The 16,536-nt window shown below is 39.2% G+C and overlaps 1 protein-coding gene across 2 annotated transcripts in view; it reads right to left on the bottom strand.

Moving 5' to 3' along the window:
- Positions 1 to 16,176, bottom strand: part of nostrin (nitric oxide synthase trafficking) — a 41,763-nt gene extending 25,587 nt beyond the window's left edge. Inside the window, exons 1-3 of one of the 2 annotated variants that reach the window (XM_080199212.1) lie at positions 15,770 to 16,176; positions 11,851 to 11,936; positions 5,809 to 5,889 (exon numbers count right to left, since the gene is read on the bottom strand). In XM_080199212.1, the coding sequence (XP_080055338.1) occupies positions 5,809 to 5,889; positions 11,851 to 11,936; positions 15,770 to 15,796 (194 nt within the window). In that variant the 5' untranslated portion in view covers positions 15,797 to 16,176. Of the gene's footprint in view, positions 1 to 1,328; positions 1,410 to 5,808; positions 5,890 to 11,850; positions 11,937 to 15,769 lie in introns of those variants that run through there. The other variant, XM_080199213.1, reaches the window with a different exon arrangement.
- Between the last annotated feature and the right edge of the window lie 360 nt (positions 16,177 to 16,536).

The following is a 16,536-nucleotide window of genomic DNA, read 5'->3' as shown; positions in this document are numbered from 1 at the left end:
ATGCAGAATGTTGTTTGTCGGCTGTTTGCTAGTTCTTGGCAAAATGTTGCTACTCTGGGGAGTGTCGTTGCACAGTGAGTATTTCTGTTGATCCATTGCCATTGTTGGGGAGCAAATGACATCTGAGAACGATAGCTGTTCCCTGTTTTTTTCAATCAGCAAAATCAATTCTTCCTTTAGGTGGCTCAGTGGTTAACATTGCTACCCAGGGACCCGGGTTCAATTCTGGCCTCCGGTCATTGTCTGTGTGGAGTGTGCACATTCTCCTCCTGTCCGCATGGATTTCCTCTGGGTACTCTGATTTCCTCCCACAGTCTATAGATGTGCAGGTTAGGTTGATTGGCCATGGTAAATTACCCCTGAGCATCAGGGAGATTAGCAGGGTAAATACGCAGAGTTACGGGGATGGGACTGGGTGGGATTGTTTTTGATGCAATACTGGCCTCTTTCAGCACTGTAGGGATTCCATAATTCATCAGCTTTGAAGAAGCAGCTTCTCTGGCTGCATGTACATCTGTAGTTGTGACTGTTCTCTTTCATCATGATCGAGGTGACAACTGCATTTCATAGTCAAATGGGTTGATTTTTGTTGTGTTGAATGTTTGCACTCCGACGAACTCTCAACTCTCAACCCTGGCAATGAGTTGGTTACTTTATCATTTGATTTTGTTACTCGCTCCTGTTACTACTTCCGGCTTCAGTAGGCATTCATCATTGACTGAATTACATTCCATGCCAAACATTGAAAGTCTCTTTTGGTACACCAGGCCAATCTTTTCACTTATTTTAGCTAAGATTTTGTTTCGTGTTTATTATTTGGAATTTAAGGAGCGGAATTTTCCGGCTCCATCCATTGCCGGGATTGTCTGGTCCCGTCGAAAGTCAATGAACTTTGGGCTGGGTCGCTGAATCTCCGGTAGCAGATTCTACCGTATGTGGCCTGAAAATCCCAACCTAGACCTTCTTTTTCCCCTTGCATTGGGCTCTGGGCTTGGTTTGCCCTCCTGGAGTATCATTTTAACTTTACCTTTGACAGCTTGATTCAAGGGTGTCAATCTTGCGCAACTTTATATGATCTGCAAAATTTGTGATTGATTAATTATTCTCACATGTATTGGGATACAGTGAAAAGTATTGTTTCTTGCGAGCTGTTGGACAAAAAACAGTGTTCATAGAGTACAGAGGGGAGAAGGAAAGGATAGGGTGCAGAATATAGAGTTGATTAGAGGGTTTATAAAATGTGGCACTGGGCATCTATCTGACACTTGATATTAACTTTAACTCTCCTTCTGCAATTATCCTTCTAATTGTCAGAAAGCATTTTTTACCTTGAGACTTGGCAGTGCCAAACTGTCCTCAGGTGCGCAGTGATTTGTCAGTGTGGAACAATTTGTCAGAATCATCTGCGGCATACCTCCAGCAACCATCTTTACAAGTTTGTTAACAGCAAAACACCAGCATTCAAAGTGATTCAGCTTTTTACAGTCAGAGCACTGTTTTCCCATGCTGGTCGTGCTTCCTTTTCCTTTGTGTGGTGTCCTCCACAATATTTACATCCAGTAATCTGGCATTGAGGTTTCTGCTGGCCTTTTGTAAACAGTTCTTCCGGTTCTCTGTTGTTTTGTGCTTAGAAGATCTGAACTGCCTCTCAACAGAGTGCAAAAAGCCTTGTCAGCTCTCCCATCAATATTCTTCAGCTGATGATTAACCACTTCACAGCTTCCACATATCAGGAGCTTTCGAGAGTAGGTTTCTCTTTTCTTAGCAGTCAAGCTCTCATGATGGGATCTTTTATTCCAAAGACAATCCTATCTCTGACTAGATCATCCTTCAGAGGCTCAAACTCACAAGAGTCAGCTCAGCATCGCAGTACTTTCACATACTGATAACATCCTCCCCCATTTTCCACAATTCCCCTCCCCAACATGTTTCACGGTGGCAGAGTGTGGTGCGCCACTGGCCGGCAGCGAGATCTTCCGTTAACAGGGTTTCCCATTCAAAACATCTTCTGCTGCCAGGAAACCTGCGGCGTGGGTTTACTGTTGGTGGGACCAAAAGATCTGGCTGGTGAGAATAGCCAGATAGTTCCAGCCATAGTGTGCATAAATCATTTATGGAGGGTTTAAATTGGGTCCTCCAAAGTTTCTGCTCCTTAGTGAGGTCTAGGAAGCAATACAACTTGTAGAAATCTTCTCCTTCACTGACAGGAGTTGCCATTCTTATTCACTCAGGTTTCTCGTTTAACGCTCTAGCAATTTCATAGTTCTGCCGTCTAAATAGGAACAATTTCCAATTTATTTTCCAATCTCGCTTTCTCTCCATAGGAGTCAATACTGGAATATTCAAAGCCATACTGACTCATCTAGTGGTCAAAGTCCTGTACAAAGTTGCCAACTGAAGTTTTAATTATTTGCTGTAGCTTCTCACAGCTGCTGATCCCTTTCAGCTATCAAACTCCCTTCAAATTCAGCTCCACACTCCTGATACCATATTACATATTTTGGCGAAAATGTTTTCTGCCCAAATTCTTCACGCAACAATGAATGAGAGATCACATGACTCAGTGATCACATGACTATGGCAGACACAGTTTACAACATGCATAGTACACAATGGCAAGGCAGTTCTCCAAACAGCTTTTACTGAATATCTCATCCACTTCCCACAACCTTTTTGAAGAAAATAACATTGTTTTGCTCTTTGGTCTTATTTGAAGCTTATTAACTTTTGACTTCTATTCTTGTGCCCTGTATGCACGAGTCAAAAAAATTGTTAATAATCATGTATTCTATTTTACAGATCCACATTACATCCCCCTCAACAACTTTGTGAAAATGGATTCAGTCATGCAAGTGCCTCTTTAGGATTTAAGTCCTCGGACTTGGAACCATGACTCTTGTCCAATGCATTTCTTGAAACCAGGATGCAAAAATTGTGCTTTCAGCTGGGAGCCACGTTCGAAAGGAGCAAGGGTAAAGAACAAGGGCCATAGTGTGGATGTGCCATTTCTGCACTGCATGCAGGGTCTTGGGATCATGTTTTAATAATGGCCAGAGCCATTATCTGCATAATAACATATTCCCATGAGATATAACTTCTTCACTTTCACTTAATTGCTTACTCAATTCAGGGTCGTGGGGTCCCACCTAACCTGCATATATATGGACTGCGGGAGGAAACCGAAGTACCCAGAAGACAGTGGGATGGGGGATGTGCAAACTCTACACAGACAGTCACCCGAGGCTGGAATCAAACTAGGTCCATGGAATTATGAGGCAGCAGTGCTAACCACTGTGCCACCATGCTGCCTACTTGAGATTTAACTTATAGTTAAAAAGCTAATTAAAAGCTAAGATTCTCATTGACTGGGAGCTTTCAATTGTTGATTTGTAATCACATTTAAATCCATTATATTTTTCACTCTTGTTATTGGATACCCTTTCATTATGTATCTTATTCCAACATGCAATGTGCTTTATGAATACATGTTCCTTTCAGTGCCATTAGTCAACCTTATATTTGTCATCAAATCACATTTCTTGGTGATATCGCAAGATTCATATTTTACAGAAAGCTATATGTAAATCGTGTGAATAAATCTCTACCAAAATCTAGAAATTCATTGGCCCCAGGGTGAAATTTTTTCCCATTTCTCCTCCTTCTACTGACAAGACAATTTTCAATTCAGTAACTAAGGCCTGCTTTAAAAGCCACAAATGCAGGACATTACTTGTCAAGTGTGTTCTCAAACTTTGAGAAAATTACCACAATGACCTCCTGACCTTGCATTCCCAGCAGCAAGTGGTGAATGTCAAAATCACACCTCTGAAAATCCAACATGCCTCGCCCATGATTTTCTCTCTATTAAAGTTAATGAATGGAAAATCATGGACTAATGTCCACGATTTCCAAAAGTTCATTCACAGTGAAGATCATTTCCTGTTGGGAGACTGAATTATGGAATCACTCCTTAGTTCTGTTATTTCCTCAATGAATCCTGGAAGATTACTGAGACATGGGGTATTGCCTCAAAATCTATCAAGTCTATTTGTCATAGTATTTCTTTTTTGGAACTGAGTACTGACACTATTTCTTGTAATATTGGCAATCCTTTTCGTCTGCTTCCAGATATGAGACTAACTACTCCATTTTTTCATTCCCTGCTTCTTTATGAATATTGGGGTAGTATTTCCTATTTGCTAGCCCAATGGTTCTAGATCTTCTAAAAATATTAATGGTAGCTTTGCCTGAAAATTATAATCATGAAAGCTGAAATGGACACTTGGCATGCAGAAGAGTTCATTAAGTGAGCTTCTCAGCTAATTTAGTGCTTATAATTTGATGTTCTCAGCATTGTGGCCTGGGTAAGTGACCTTGAAATTTTCAAATTAAAATTACTGAGCATTTAGAAGTGCTAATCAAAGGAAGCCAGTATGGATTTATTAAAGGCAAAACATGTTTGACAAAGTTAACAGCTCAGAATTTGCTGAGAAAATGATGCTGTGTGAATAATGTTTGCCGTTATTAACATGAAAAGAAAATTAGCCAGTAACTTGTGGAAGAAATACCTTGTCCCAGATGCCTGTTGTCATTATCAGAATACACAGCCAGCAAATACAAGTTTGTGCACATTTCAGTTTGAGCAAGTCTAACTAATAGGGCACACCCTGCTCCAGCAGATTCCTAGCCATTTTTTTTAAAGAAGTGACTCATTAAATCAATAAAAGGGCTGCTATAGATGGAGTGGATATAGATTTTCATAAGACTTTCATAAGCAGCACATTAAATAAATTAGACTTACATTATGAGCAAATGTGGACAGAAAGTTGGCAATGATTGCCAAACAAAGAATTGTAACAAATAACAGTTCAGATTGATGGAAAGTTGAAAATGGTGTCTAATAGGGTCTAATTTTGTTCCTGGTGTAGAAAAATGATTTGGACTTGGCTGTACTGAATACAATCAGAGGCTGTGGGGAGATAGAGAGGCAATGGGATTAGTTTTGAATTTTTTCAGCAAAGAGCTGGCACAGAAATAATGGGCATAGATTTTTAAAAATTGGCAGCAGGATTACAGAGCAGATGAAAGGAAAATCTTGCATCAGAGGATTTTAAAGATCTGGAATTCATGTCTGAAAGGGTGGAGGAGGCAGAAATCTTCAAGGCATTTAACAAATATTGAGATAATCACTTGAAATACCATATCCTACAGTGGAACGGACCAAGAGTTGGAAAGTAGGATCAGACAATAGCGCTTTATCAACTCTCATAGACATGGTGGACCAAATGGATCCTTCATGAATTCATCTCCATTAATTTTTGATGGCTCCAAGTTTATGAAAAAAATAATATCCAAGATTTTCAGGCTTTGCAACATCAACTCTTAAAAAAAGCACTTAGTTTTCTAAATTATCATTTTAATTTGGGCAGCACAGTGGTTAGCGCTACTACCTCACAGCGCCAGAGTCCCAGGTTCAATTTCAGCCATGGGTCACTGTCTGTTTGGAGTTTGCACGTTTTCCTCGTGTCTGCATGGGTTTCCTCTGGGTTCTCCAGTTTTCTCCCACAGTCCAAAGATGTATGGGTTTGGTTGATTGACCAGGGTAAATTGACTCTAGTGTAGGGGGATTATGTCAAATGGATTGCACTGCAGGGATTCTATATCTGAACATTGGACTGTCAATCACTATATAAATCCGATTTGAATCACCCGACACAGATCAATAATCTTCTACATTCAAATCAGGTGGGTTTTTTTGCATCCTTATTATTTAAACACAAAATTTTACATTTTAGTTATGTTACTTACTTCTTGATGTTGTTGGATGCTTTGGTGATTTTGCTCGCCAGTCTGAGGAGTCCTTTGGCATACCTCTTTTCTAGCTCAGCTCTTTAAAAACACACAATTATGTGACTATCAGTAGAGTTGTTAAAACTGCAGTGCCACACAGTTACTCTTTTTGTAAGACTGGAGCCTGCTTTTTTATGTATACTTTTTAAAGCTGCTTTCTTTGATGCAACTGCCTGTGCAATGAAAAGTTTCTATCTGCAGTGAACTATCAAAGCTGCATATCTGTCGTATCTGATAAGGGCACCAATCTGAATTAAAATTTTCTTCTTAATTACATTAAGAGCAGAAAAAAAATTCTTCCTGAGAAAAATGCTCCACCACAGTTATTGCATCCTGTATACTTATCCTTTAGAGAGAGTGTCCAGGAACAGGAAGCGGGGGAAGTATCATGGGAAAGGGAGGAGAATCTGGACAGAGATAATGATCAGCAAAAGAATGAAGACGGCTAAGAAAATCATCCTGTCGCTGATCCAAGAAGTATCAGCAATGCTTTGATAGACGAGAAAAAAGAAGCGAAGTGTAAGCAAATTCATTGACACACCCAAACTCCTATATTTATAATCTGTACCATTTCCCCAACTCAAATTAACCACTTTTGTAATTTTCCAAGAGTGCCAAAGTCTATTATGTGCTAATCCTAAGTATTCCCATTAACAAGAAAGCAGTAATAGTTAAAAATTCAATTTATTATTACTTATTATGCAGAAGTTACATGTCATCATCAAACAAAATTATTGTGTTTCCCTCTTATACCTCTACACACCCAAGCACCAGTCAGTATCTAAGCAAGAACCTGTACCATCGAATCATAGAATCCTACAGTGCAGAGGAAGGCCATTCGATCCATCAAGCCTGCACCGATTCTCTGAAAGAGCATCTTACCCAGACCACACCACCATTGCCCCCTATCCCTGAAACCTTGTGCATTTACCATAGTTAATCCACCTAACCTACAGATCTTTACATGCAATGGGCAATTTAGCACAGCCAATCCACCTAACCTGAATATCTTTGGACTGTGGTAGGAAACCAGAATACCCAGAAGAAACCCACATAAAAATGGGGGAAATGTCCATTCCATTCGATTCCAGCCTTGGGTGACTCAGTACCTGGTGCTGTGAGGCTACAGTGCTAAGCACTGTGCCACCCACGTGTAGTACTTGAACCCCCGAAAGCCTGCTTTAGTCAGTTGCTGGCTGTCACAGTGAGCCATAGAAAACTGGCATAGTGGCTGTATTTAGCAACAACTTCCTTGAGAGTGACCAATGCCAGATTGCATCTTTAATTCAGAAGCCAGAGTGATCTAAACATTCTGATTTAAACCTGCATGCTCAGGTATCTGTGGGACACAACAGTGAGCCTTATGGACCTGCTGTCCTGTTAGATTCTGACAAGCCAATGGCTCCTGGTACATTTTCTAAGAGGCCAATAGATCAGCTGAAAAATTGCATGGTTTCAATTGAGGCACAGAATCCTCTGTGGCTCTTTACATTCAGCTTGGTGAGGCTATTTGCCTGGCTTCATTCTTATCTATCTACCAGTAGTCATAGAATCTCTTAACATTCCTCCTGCATCCTAACTCAGATGCACCCCATCTCAACAAAAAAGAATCTGACCGCCTCCTATTTTTCATACATGGTCTGCCTCTCAATGCTATCATCCGGAAATACAATGTAGGGTTCCACAAGTAAGCTGAAATCACCCAAATCTGCCCCAATGCCTCTCTCCTGATCCCCTCCACTGTCTCTAAATGTCAGAGAACTTGTCCGAAATCCAATTCTACAGAAGCTGAAATTTCCTCCAATTATCTATATTGGGGATATCCAGTAACAGGTAGTGAATATGGGATGGGGGAGTTGGAGATTATTTAATCTCTTTTGATGTTGCCAGACTGACAATTATATGCAAAGTTAAAGTTTATTTATTAGTCACAAGTAGGCTTACATTAAAGCTGCAATGAAGTTACTACAATGAAAATCCCCTAGTTGCCACACTCCAACCCCTGTTCGGGCACACTGAGTGAGAATTTAGCATGGTCAATGCACCTAACCAACATGTCTTTCAGACTGTGGGAGGAAACTGGAGCACCTGGAGGAAACCCACACAGGCATGGGGAGAACATGCAAACTCTGCACAGACAGTGACCCGAGCCGGGAACTGAACCCAGGTTTCCGGCACTGTCAGACAGCAATGCTAACCACTGTGCTACCATGCCATGTATGCAAACAAATGCTTTGATAGTACAATTAACTATAAACGGTGGTTGCAGCAGCCAAACGAGCAAGTTAGATAGTGTACTTTATCTTGCCTATCCTGATTGGGTTGTTGCATTTTATCCTGCATTGCATTGTTGATCTCAGAGTTGTGGAAATGATACTCACTTGTTCATTTTCCTACTCTCTCTGCTGTACTGTTATGTAGCATGGGATTATCTCTTCCCCAGAACACCAAATCATTTTGCCAAATTTCCCCCACCTCTTCCAATAATTAGACTCATTGCTATGTCTGAGAAGTTGAAAACCCTGCTTCCTATAGATCTTCAAACAGTGACTTTCAGTTTTGTTTGAATTGTTGATGCTGTTAATACCTGTAGCTCCGAGTCGGATTTCACCCCAACAGGTGAACGACGCCAATCACTGACTAGTCTCTAACAGAACTCTGCTGATCATTATACAAATACTATGCCCTGGTAATTTTTTCATGCCAGCAATGTGGCCCAGAGGTGGGTAGACATGCATGCCCACTGCACTTCTGCCAGTGCAATGGAACAGAGGAAAATCTAGGTCTATATCTCTGCCCCTGTCCTATACGGGGTAGAAGAGGCATTCCCAATGATTCCTGTAAGTTTCCTTCATTAATTGAATTTTAAACTTCAATCATCCCTTAACCTTCTCTTCTCTAGTCTCCATCCTAAGGATCTACAACTGAATCAGGTGAGGTCTGTTCAATGCCCTGTATAAAAAGCAAAAGTAGTTCCTTTCTTTTATATTCAAAACCTGTTACAATGAATCTGAGATCATTTATGTACCTCATCCCTTACACATGAATTTATTCAGGTTGCATTTCCCCATTTATCCTTCTCTGCTATTCTTACATTCAAAATATACTATTTTACATATTGTTAAACAGCATCTTTATTATTTTGCTCAATTACTTAATTTGCTTTACGTACCTTTAGCTTCCTGCTGTCTCATTTGTTGTTCCCTATACCATTCTAGCTTACAAACTCTCCTTTATTCACAAATCCTCGAGTTCAGGTTGCTTGCCTCACCTCTACCCTTCAGTGGGACCCTTCCTAGAGGCTGGTATGGCTTATTCCTGCCTCCTTGTGAGACTGGGTACTCCCACCTCATCTAATATGCTTGGCCTTGTACATTGTAGAGAAATGCCAACTGAGACTTCCCAGCTAAGATACAGTTTGTCTGGTCTTTGTCTGACCTGTTCCAGCAATATTCATAAGAAATTTGGTACCCCAGTTTCCTATCCATGCTACTACTTTACTTCAACTTTAGGCAACATTGGTTCCTGAACAAATATCACATAGGTATCTTTCGTTGATCCTTCTCTATTGCTACTTCAGATATTATGTTAAAGATTTCTATTAGATTGTTAGTATTCTATTGGGCATGGCCTACCCTTTATAGTACAATACTAAAACTCATTAATGAGCTGTGAAAAATAGTCAGTCTGATGTGTCTTGTTTCATATCTTCTTGTTGCTAAGGCTTAGTCTCCTGAGTTGCTGCTGGCTTTCACTTCCCAAGTCTGGCACTGTAAATCCCAAGTGCCGTGAGCTAAAACACTTAATCATAGAGTCACGAGGTTTACAGCATGGAAACAGGCCCTTTGGCCCAACTTGTCCATGCCATCCTTTTTTTTAAGCCCTTCAGCTAGTCCCAATTACCCGCATTTGGCCCAGACCCCTCTATACCCATCTTACCCATGTAACTGTCTGAACACTTTTTAGAAGACAAAAAATTGTAACTGCCTTTACTACTACCTCTGGCAGCTTGTTCTAGAAACTCACCACCCTCTGTGTGAAAAAATTGCCCCTCTGGACACTTTGCATGTCTCCCTTCTCACCTTAAACCTATGCCCTCTAGTTTTAGATTCCCCTATCTTTGGGAAAAGATGTTGACTACCTGGCTGATCTGTGCCCCTCATTATTTTATAGACCTCAAGAAGATCAGCTGTCAGCCTTCTACACTCCAGAGGAAAAAGATCCAGTCTATCCAGCCTCTCTTTATAACTCAAACCATCAAGTCCCAGTAGCATCCTAGTAAATCTTTTCTGCACTCTTTCTAGTTTAATAATATCCTTTCTATAATAGGGTGACCAGAACTGTGCACAATATTCCATGTGTGGCCTTGGAAGACATTGTACAAATGTCTTGTACAACTTCAACAAGATGTCTCAACTTCTATGTTCAGTGTTCTGACCAATGAAACCAAGCATGCTGAATGCCTTCTTCACCACTCTGACCACTTCTGACTCCACTTTCAAGGAGCTATGAACCTGTACCCTACACTTGGGAAGCGGTGTGCAAATTTAGTGCACAACCTCCTGAGAAGCAGGCTTTGAAACTTTGTGATTTTGTCATTTTCCTATGGCGGAAACTAACAGGTATTAAAATCCAGTGGTATCTTCAAAGGGCAGTGATCAGGTGTCTGAGACAGCATAGCTGGGTTGCATATTCTAATACATACCAACATTATCATGGGAAATCTGCTACTGGTATTGAATAATCTTATCTGTTTTTGCTCTTTGCAGATTCTGTGTACAAAAGTGTTCAGGTTATTACATTGGTGTCAGTTTCAGGATTTTTGCTGACTCAACATTTTCCTTCTTGGTTTAGCCACTATTTCAGGAATGGAGAATGGAGGTCAGCACCGTTCTAGCAATCTGTGTGTTCCTGAAATTTGCTTCTGATGAGAAAATAATTTATAACTCAATAATAAGTTATGCTTCATAGAATGTTTTGCTGACAGGAAGAGTATTTTAACAATACAGAGAGCAATTCAAGGCAAGAGCAATTTGGCAATAGATAAACTTCTTCAGTGGAAAGAAGTCTTAAGCAAAGAGGAATATGTTTTCTGATATCTTGGTGATTGAAAGAACATGATGATGATTTGAAAATTGTTTCAATATAAAGAGCACGAAAACATACAAAAACGTCTCTGTGACAGGGAAGTATTTCAGGGAAAGGATATTCTAATGAGAGAAAGATGTTTAATTAATGCAGAAACATTCCTATAATGGACACCCTGTTTCAGCCACGCAAAAAAAAACTACCAAAGACAAGAAATGCATCTCACTAACAGAAAGGTTACTTCATGGACAGGAAGAAATCGATTACATTTTTATAATGGTTAACTTTCTTGTTTTTAACCCCACATCATTAAAAAAGATGCAGTTTTGAAGTCTATTATGAAGCAAATTTTAACATTATTTCCATTTGCCTTTTCAAGACTTGCTTTCAAGCGCTGACATGGTTTGAATTTGTTTGGTGTACGCACACAAAATCATTCATTTGAACCAATGACTTATTTAATAATTCTGGGAGCCAGAACAAATATGAATTGAAGTTAAGTCCATATTAAATCACATTACTTAGTGGATGTACAATGATGAATTGAACATATAATTAGAACGATCCAGTAATAATGATGCAGCTGCCGTATTTAAAATTACTCAAGTGGATACCAGTAATTCTTTTAGTCAACAATTATTAACTACCTAATTATTTTTTCCTCACCCACTTGAATAACTAAGTAATCTAGGTGGTGCTTCAAAATGTCTTATTGTGTTTTAATGCTTAATGCTGAACCCATTGAAGGATAATAGGACACACACGATCACACTTCAGAGTACAGTAATATGGATCAACGTTGCCACTCCTTTCCCACATTCAAAATAAATGACTACAGGTCAACTTTTACAATAGAACAACTTCGTGATTTTTGTAAAGGTAATCATCAATGTGAAGTTGTATTCATTGTACCTCTGCTGAAGGACAGATATCAGTTCTTTGCAGTAATTGTCACCATTTTTGGCAAACTTCTTGATGTGTTGATAGATCCGATCATACTGAAAACAACAACATGTCAGTTAGTATTCAACAGACATTCATCTCTTTAACCAAAAATAATTGGAAAAATATAATTTTATAACTCAAGTCTAAGGTATTCAGAAAATAATAAAGGAAGCATAAGAATACTATTCATATCATTTATTTCTCATGTAGAATTTATTGAATACCTACTTACAATATTATCATTTGAAACTTAGATATAGCAGTAGACTATCCAGTGCCTTAAACCTGTTCCACTATTCAATTAAATTATAGCTGATATGTACTGCAACTTTATTTATCTGCCTTGGATCCATATCCCTTGATATCCTTACCAAGTAAAATCCTATTACTAGTTTTCAATTGGCCCAGTATTCATAGTCTTCAGTGGGAAATAATTCCACATTTCCACTGCACTTTGTTGGAATTTCATTACTAAGTTGTCTATCTCTAATTTTTAAATTATGTCCATTTGTCCATGATTCCCCCAATAGAGGAAACACCTTCTTTGTATTTACTATATCATAGCCTTTTATCATTTAAAGCACCTCAGTTAGATTTCTCCTCAACTTTTTTTAATTCAAAAGAATACAAACTAAGTTTAGTCAGCCTATGCACATAATATATCCTTTAAGTCCAGTGCAATTCAGGCGAATCTGTGCTGCATCCCTCCAAAGTTAATAAAGGCTTCCTGGGGTATGGTACCCAACACTCAGTGCAATACTCCCAGTGGGGACTGATTTAAATTCTGTACAACTGGAACATCACTCTGAAGTTTTTCAAATCCTCTAAAGACAAAAGTGAACATTGCATTAGACTTCTCAATTCACTTTTGTATCTGAACCCTATTTCTTTAATGGGATTTGAGTACCAATAAACTCAAAACCCTTTGCTGCTCCACCATTTCTGCCATTTTCCAATTTGTCTTTCTTGGATCAAAGTAAATTAATTCACACATCCCCATATTGAACATCATCTGCCACATTTTTGCTCAGTTAATTAATCTACCTGTGTCCCTTTGTGACCTCCAGCTCCCAGCTACACAATTTATAGCTCCCCCAACTAACCTGTCATCTGCTAATTTGATGATATAACTCTCTAATCCTGTACTCAAGTCAGTGATAAATATAATGAAAAAAGATATCCTGTGCAGAAAGGATGGGGATGTTTATAATCTCCAAAAACAGTGGATATCATATTAAAAATCAGAATCCCAAGTGCCAATCCACCATCAACCCACCCACTTCCAATTTTAACAGGGGCTGTCAGCCTCGTTTTGATTGGTGGCTTCAAATTTAAACTCAGGCTGGATGGATTTCCTGCACGTTGGAAAACCTGGCAGCTAAAAGAAGCTCAATGTCAGTAAAACAAAGAAGGCACTCATTGACTTCAGGAAACATAGTGCCATTGTATACATAAATGGGGATGAAGTGGAAATGATCAAGAGCTTCAAGTTTCTAGGTATCCAGAACACTAATAATCTATACTGATTCCTGCACGCTGACACTACAGTTAAGAAAGCCCAGCAACATCTCTACTTTCTCAGGAGGCTGAGGAAATTCGGCATGTCTGCTACAATTCTAACCAACTTTTACAAGTGCACCATAAAAAGCATCCTTTCTGGGTGTATCACAGGCTCCGGCTCTGACCAAGACCATAAGTAACCACAAAGGGTCGCATACCAGTCTCCCATCCACTGATTCCATCATCACTTCCTGCTGCCTCGGAAAAGAAACCAGCATAATCAAGGACCCCATGCACCGTGAGTATACTCTCTTCCACTTTCTTCCATTGGGAAAAAGATACAAAAGTCTGAGGTAAAATATCAAATGATTCAGGAATATCTTCTTCCCTGCTGCTTGTTTTATATTAAGTTGATCTCTCATTACACCTTGGTTATGACTGTAACATTACATTCTGCACCCTCTCCTTTCCTTCCCTATGAATGGTATGCTTTGTCTGTAACCTGCTCAAGAACAATACTTTTCACTGTATACTAATACATATGACAATAATAAATCAAAGTCAAGATAAGGCTGCTGAATCCATAATATCTGCCTCAGCAAGCCACCAACCCTTCCAATCTATCACTGACCTACCTAACTAGTCTAATCACAGGCCAGTTAGCCTAATATCTGTTATTGGGGAATTATTCAAATCCATTATTAAGGAAGCTATAGCAGGATATTTACAAAATCATAATGTGATCAGGCAGAGTCAACATGGCTTTATGAAAGAGAAGTTGTGTTTAACTAATTTATTAGAATATTTGAGGGAGTAATAAGCAAGATGTTGGGATCTGTAGATGTGATGTTCTTGGATTTCCAAAATATATTTGATAAGGTGCCACATCAAAGTTTATTATGGCTGAAGGACTGATTAGCTAACAGGAAGCCAAAGGTTGGGATAAATGAGTCATTTTCAGTTTGGTAAGCTATAACTAGTGGAATGTCACGTGAAGCAATGCCTCAACTATTTACAATCTACACCAATGATTTGGGTGAAGGGGAAGAATATATGGTTATAAACTCTCTGAGTACAGCTATTAACAGTCTTATCCCCTGGTTTCTATGGCTATGATTCATCTTTCATTCCCTCACTCTGCAGTATAAACATCTCCCACTATCTATGCCTTTTAGATCTGACAGAGGGTCATCTGGACTCAAAACGGCAGCTCTTTTCTCTCCTTACAAATGCTGCCAGACCAGCTGAGATTTTCCATGTTTTCTCTTTCAGTTTCAGATTTCAGCATCTACAGTAATTTGCTTTTACACTGAATGTATGGTAGTTCACTTTGCTGATAAAGCCAAAATAGGTAGCAAAGTAAGTTTTCACGAAAAAGTAGAGAGGCTGCAAAGGGATATAAAGGTTTCAATTTGGGTCAATTCCTTATCCTCCAAATAAAATCCAGCCCCTATTGTCACATTCTGTCAAGAACAGTCATAGAGGTTTACAGCATGGAATCAGGCCCTGCGGCCCAACTTGTCCATGCCGCCCCTTTTTTAACCCCTAAGCTAGTCCCAAATGTTTGCTTTTGGCCCATATCCCTCTACACCCATTTTACCCATGTCAATTCATCTTCCTTAAGTCAATTCTCCCATTCTCTCCTAACTTTCAACCAGTTATTGTGCCAAAGTTATCTGTACAACCATGAACTCTCATTTTTATTCTCTCCTGCCGATCCTAACAAACTGTCTCCTGAAATTCCATACAGACAACATCTATAGACATTTCCCTCTTTGTCTATCAAATATAGAAAATCCTTAACGATAGATTAGTTAGACCTACTCTTCACAAATCAGGCCTGATTCTCTTTGATCAGCTTATACTTTTTCAACTGCACTTTGTCTTTGAAGGTAGATCCAGTAACCTCCCTTACGGCTGATATTGAACTGATAGGTCTGGAGTTTCCTGCTTTCTCCCTCGCTCCCGTCTGAGCAATGTGTTTACTGAATATACTTTCCAATTTACCGTGTTGGTTGTCAAGTTCATTTCGTACTCAATCCCTACAGCCAATACTAAGTTAAAAAGATCCGAATTGTCTTATTTAATGTATTAATTTGATTACATTCCGCATCAAAATTCACAGACACATTTTCTTTAATTGCATTTGGAATCCAGCTGCCGCTTTACAAATTCTAGTACACCTTTTGAACAAGGATATCGTAAATATCAAAATTGGAAATAGACAAAATCAGTCGAATTGCACATAAAGTCCTGAGAACCTCTTAAATCCCTTTTGCTCAAACTAAGCAGTTAGTAGTGGCTCTTTTTTTAAAAAAAGTTTAGTTTTAACTGTATTAGCAAAACAAGATTTGAAAAAGGAATAGCAAAAAGAAAGTTTTCTTACCGTGCACCCGCTCACTGGATCCCTCATTTTGCCGTTCTCCGGGATCCACACGTACCAGGAAAATGGGTTGTGCTTTCCAGTTTGCACTTGTACTTTGAGCAGTCATCTGATAATAAAACAGGAACCAAACACGCGTCCCTTGGGTCCTAATGCCCATACATTTAAAGTCACTGCCAAAAAGCAAAATGAACACGATCTCTTTAGATCTTCCTCTGCAGAGGTTATCAGAAGTTGAACAGAGTCTTTCGCAAATCAGGAGATGTCACAGTAAAAAGTAACTCTCACATTATTCCAAGTGTCACTTTCATTTACTTGAATTAAAGAGAGCACAAGAGCCGGCTCAGGAACGCTTCTACTTTACTTAATTTATCTTGATGTTCTTTGTGGGCAATTCACTCGTCAGACATGTTGCAAATTATAATACAACAAGTTATTTCTTCTTTTTACTTACTCAGTGTAAGTTACCTACAAGAAGATTCCCTAAATAGGTCTGGATCCGAGCCAACCATTTCAAATGTCAGTGAGGGAGTGACCTTGGACGATTAAAATACTAAAGGAGTGAAAGGTAAATGTCACGTGGCACTGTATCCCTTTCTGTTTTCAATTACTCATGGGAGGAATAGTTTATAAATGGGTGTACACCTCTATTAAATGCAATGCTAGAACTAAACTGGATCTGAATGCAAATATATGCTGCACTGAAATGCTGAAGGTTATTGTCATGCGTTTTATTCAGCAAGATGTAAGTCAAGCCAAGCATGTAATCA

This window comes from Carcharhinus amblyrhynchos, chromosome 11 (genome assembly GCF_965287045.1).
Source record: "Carcharhinus amblyrhynchos chromosome 11, sCarAmb.v2.hapA, whole genome shotgun sequence".
NCBI lineage: Eukaryota > Metazoa > Chordata > Chondrichthyes > Carcharhiniformes > Carcharhinidae > Carcharhinus > Carcharhinus amblyrhynchos.
This window is presented reverse-complemented; position numbering and strand designations above follow the sequence as displayed.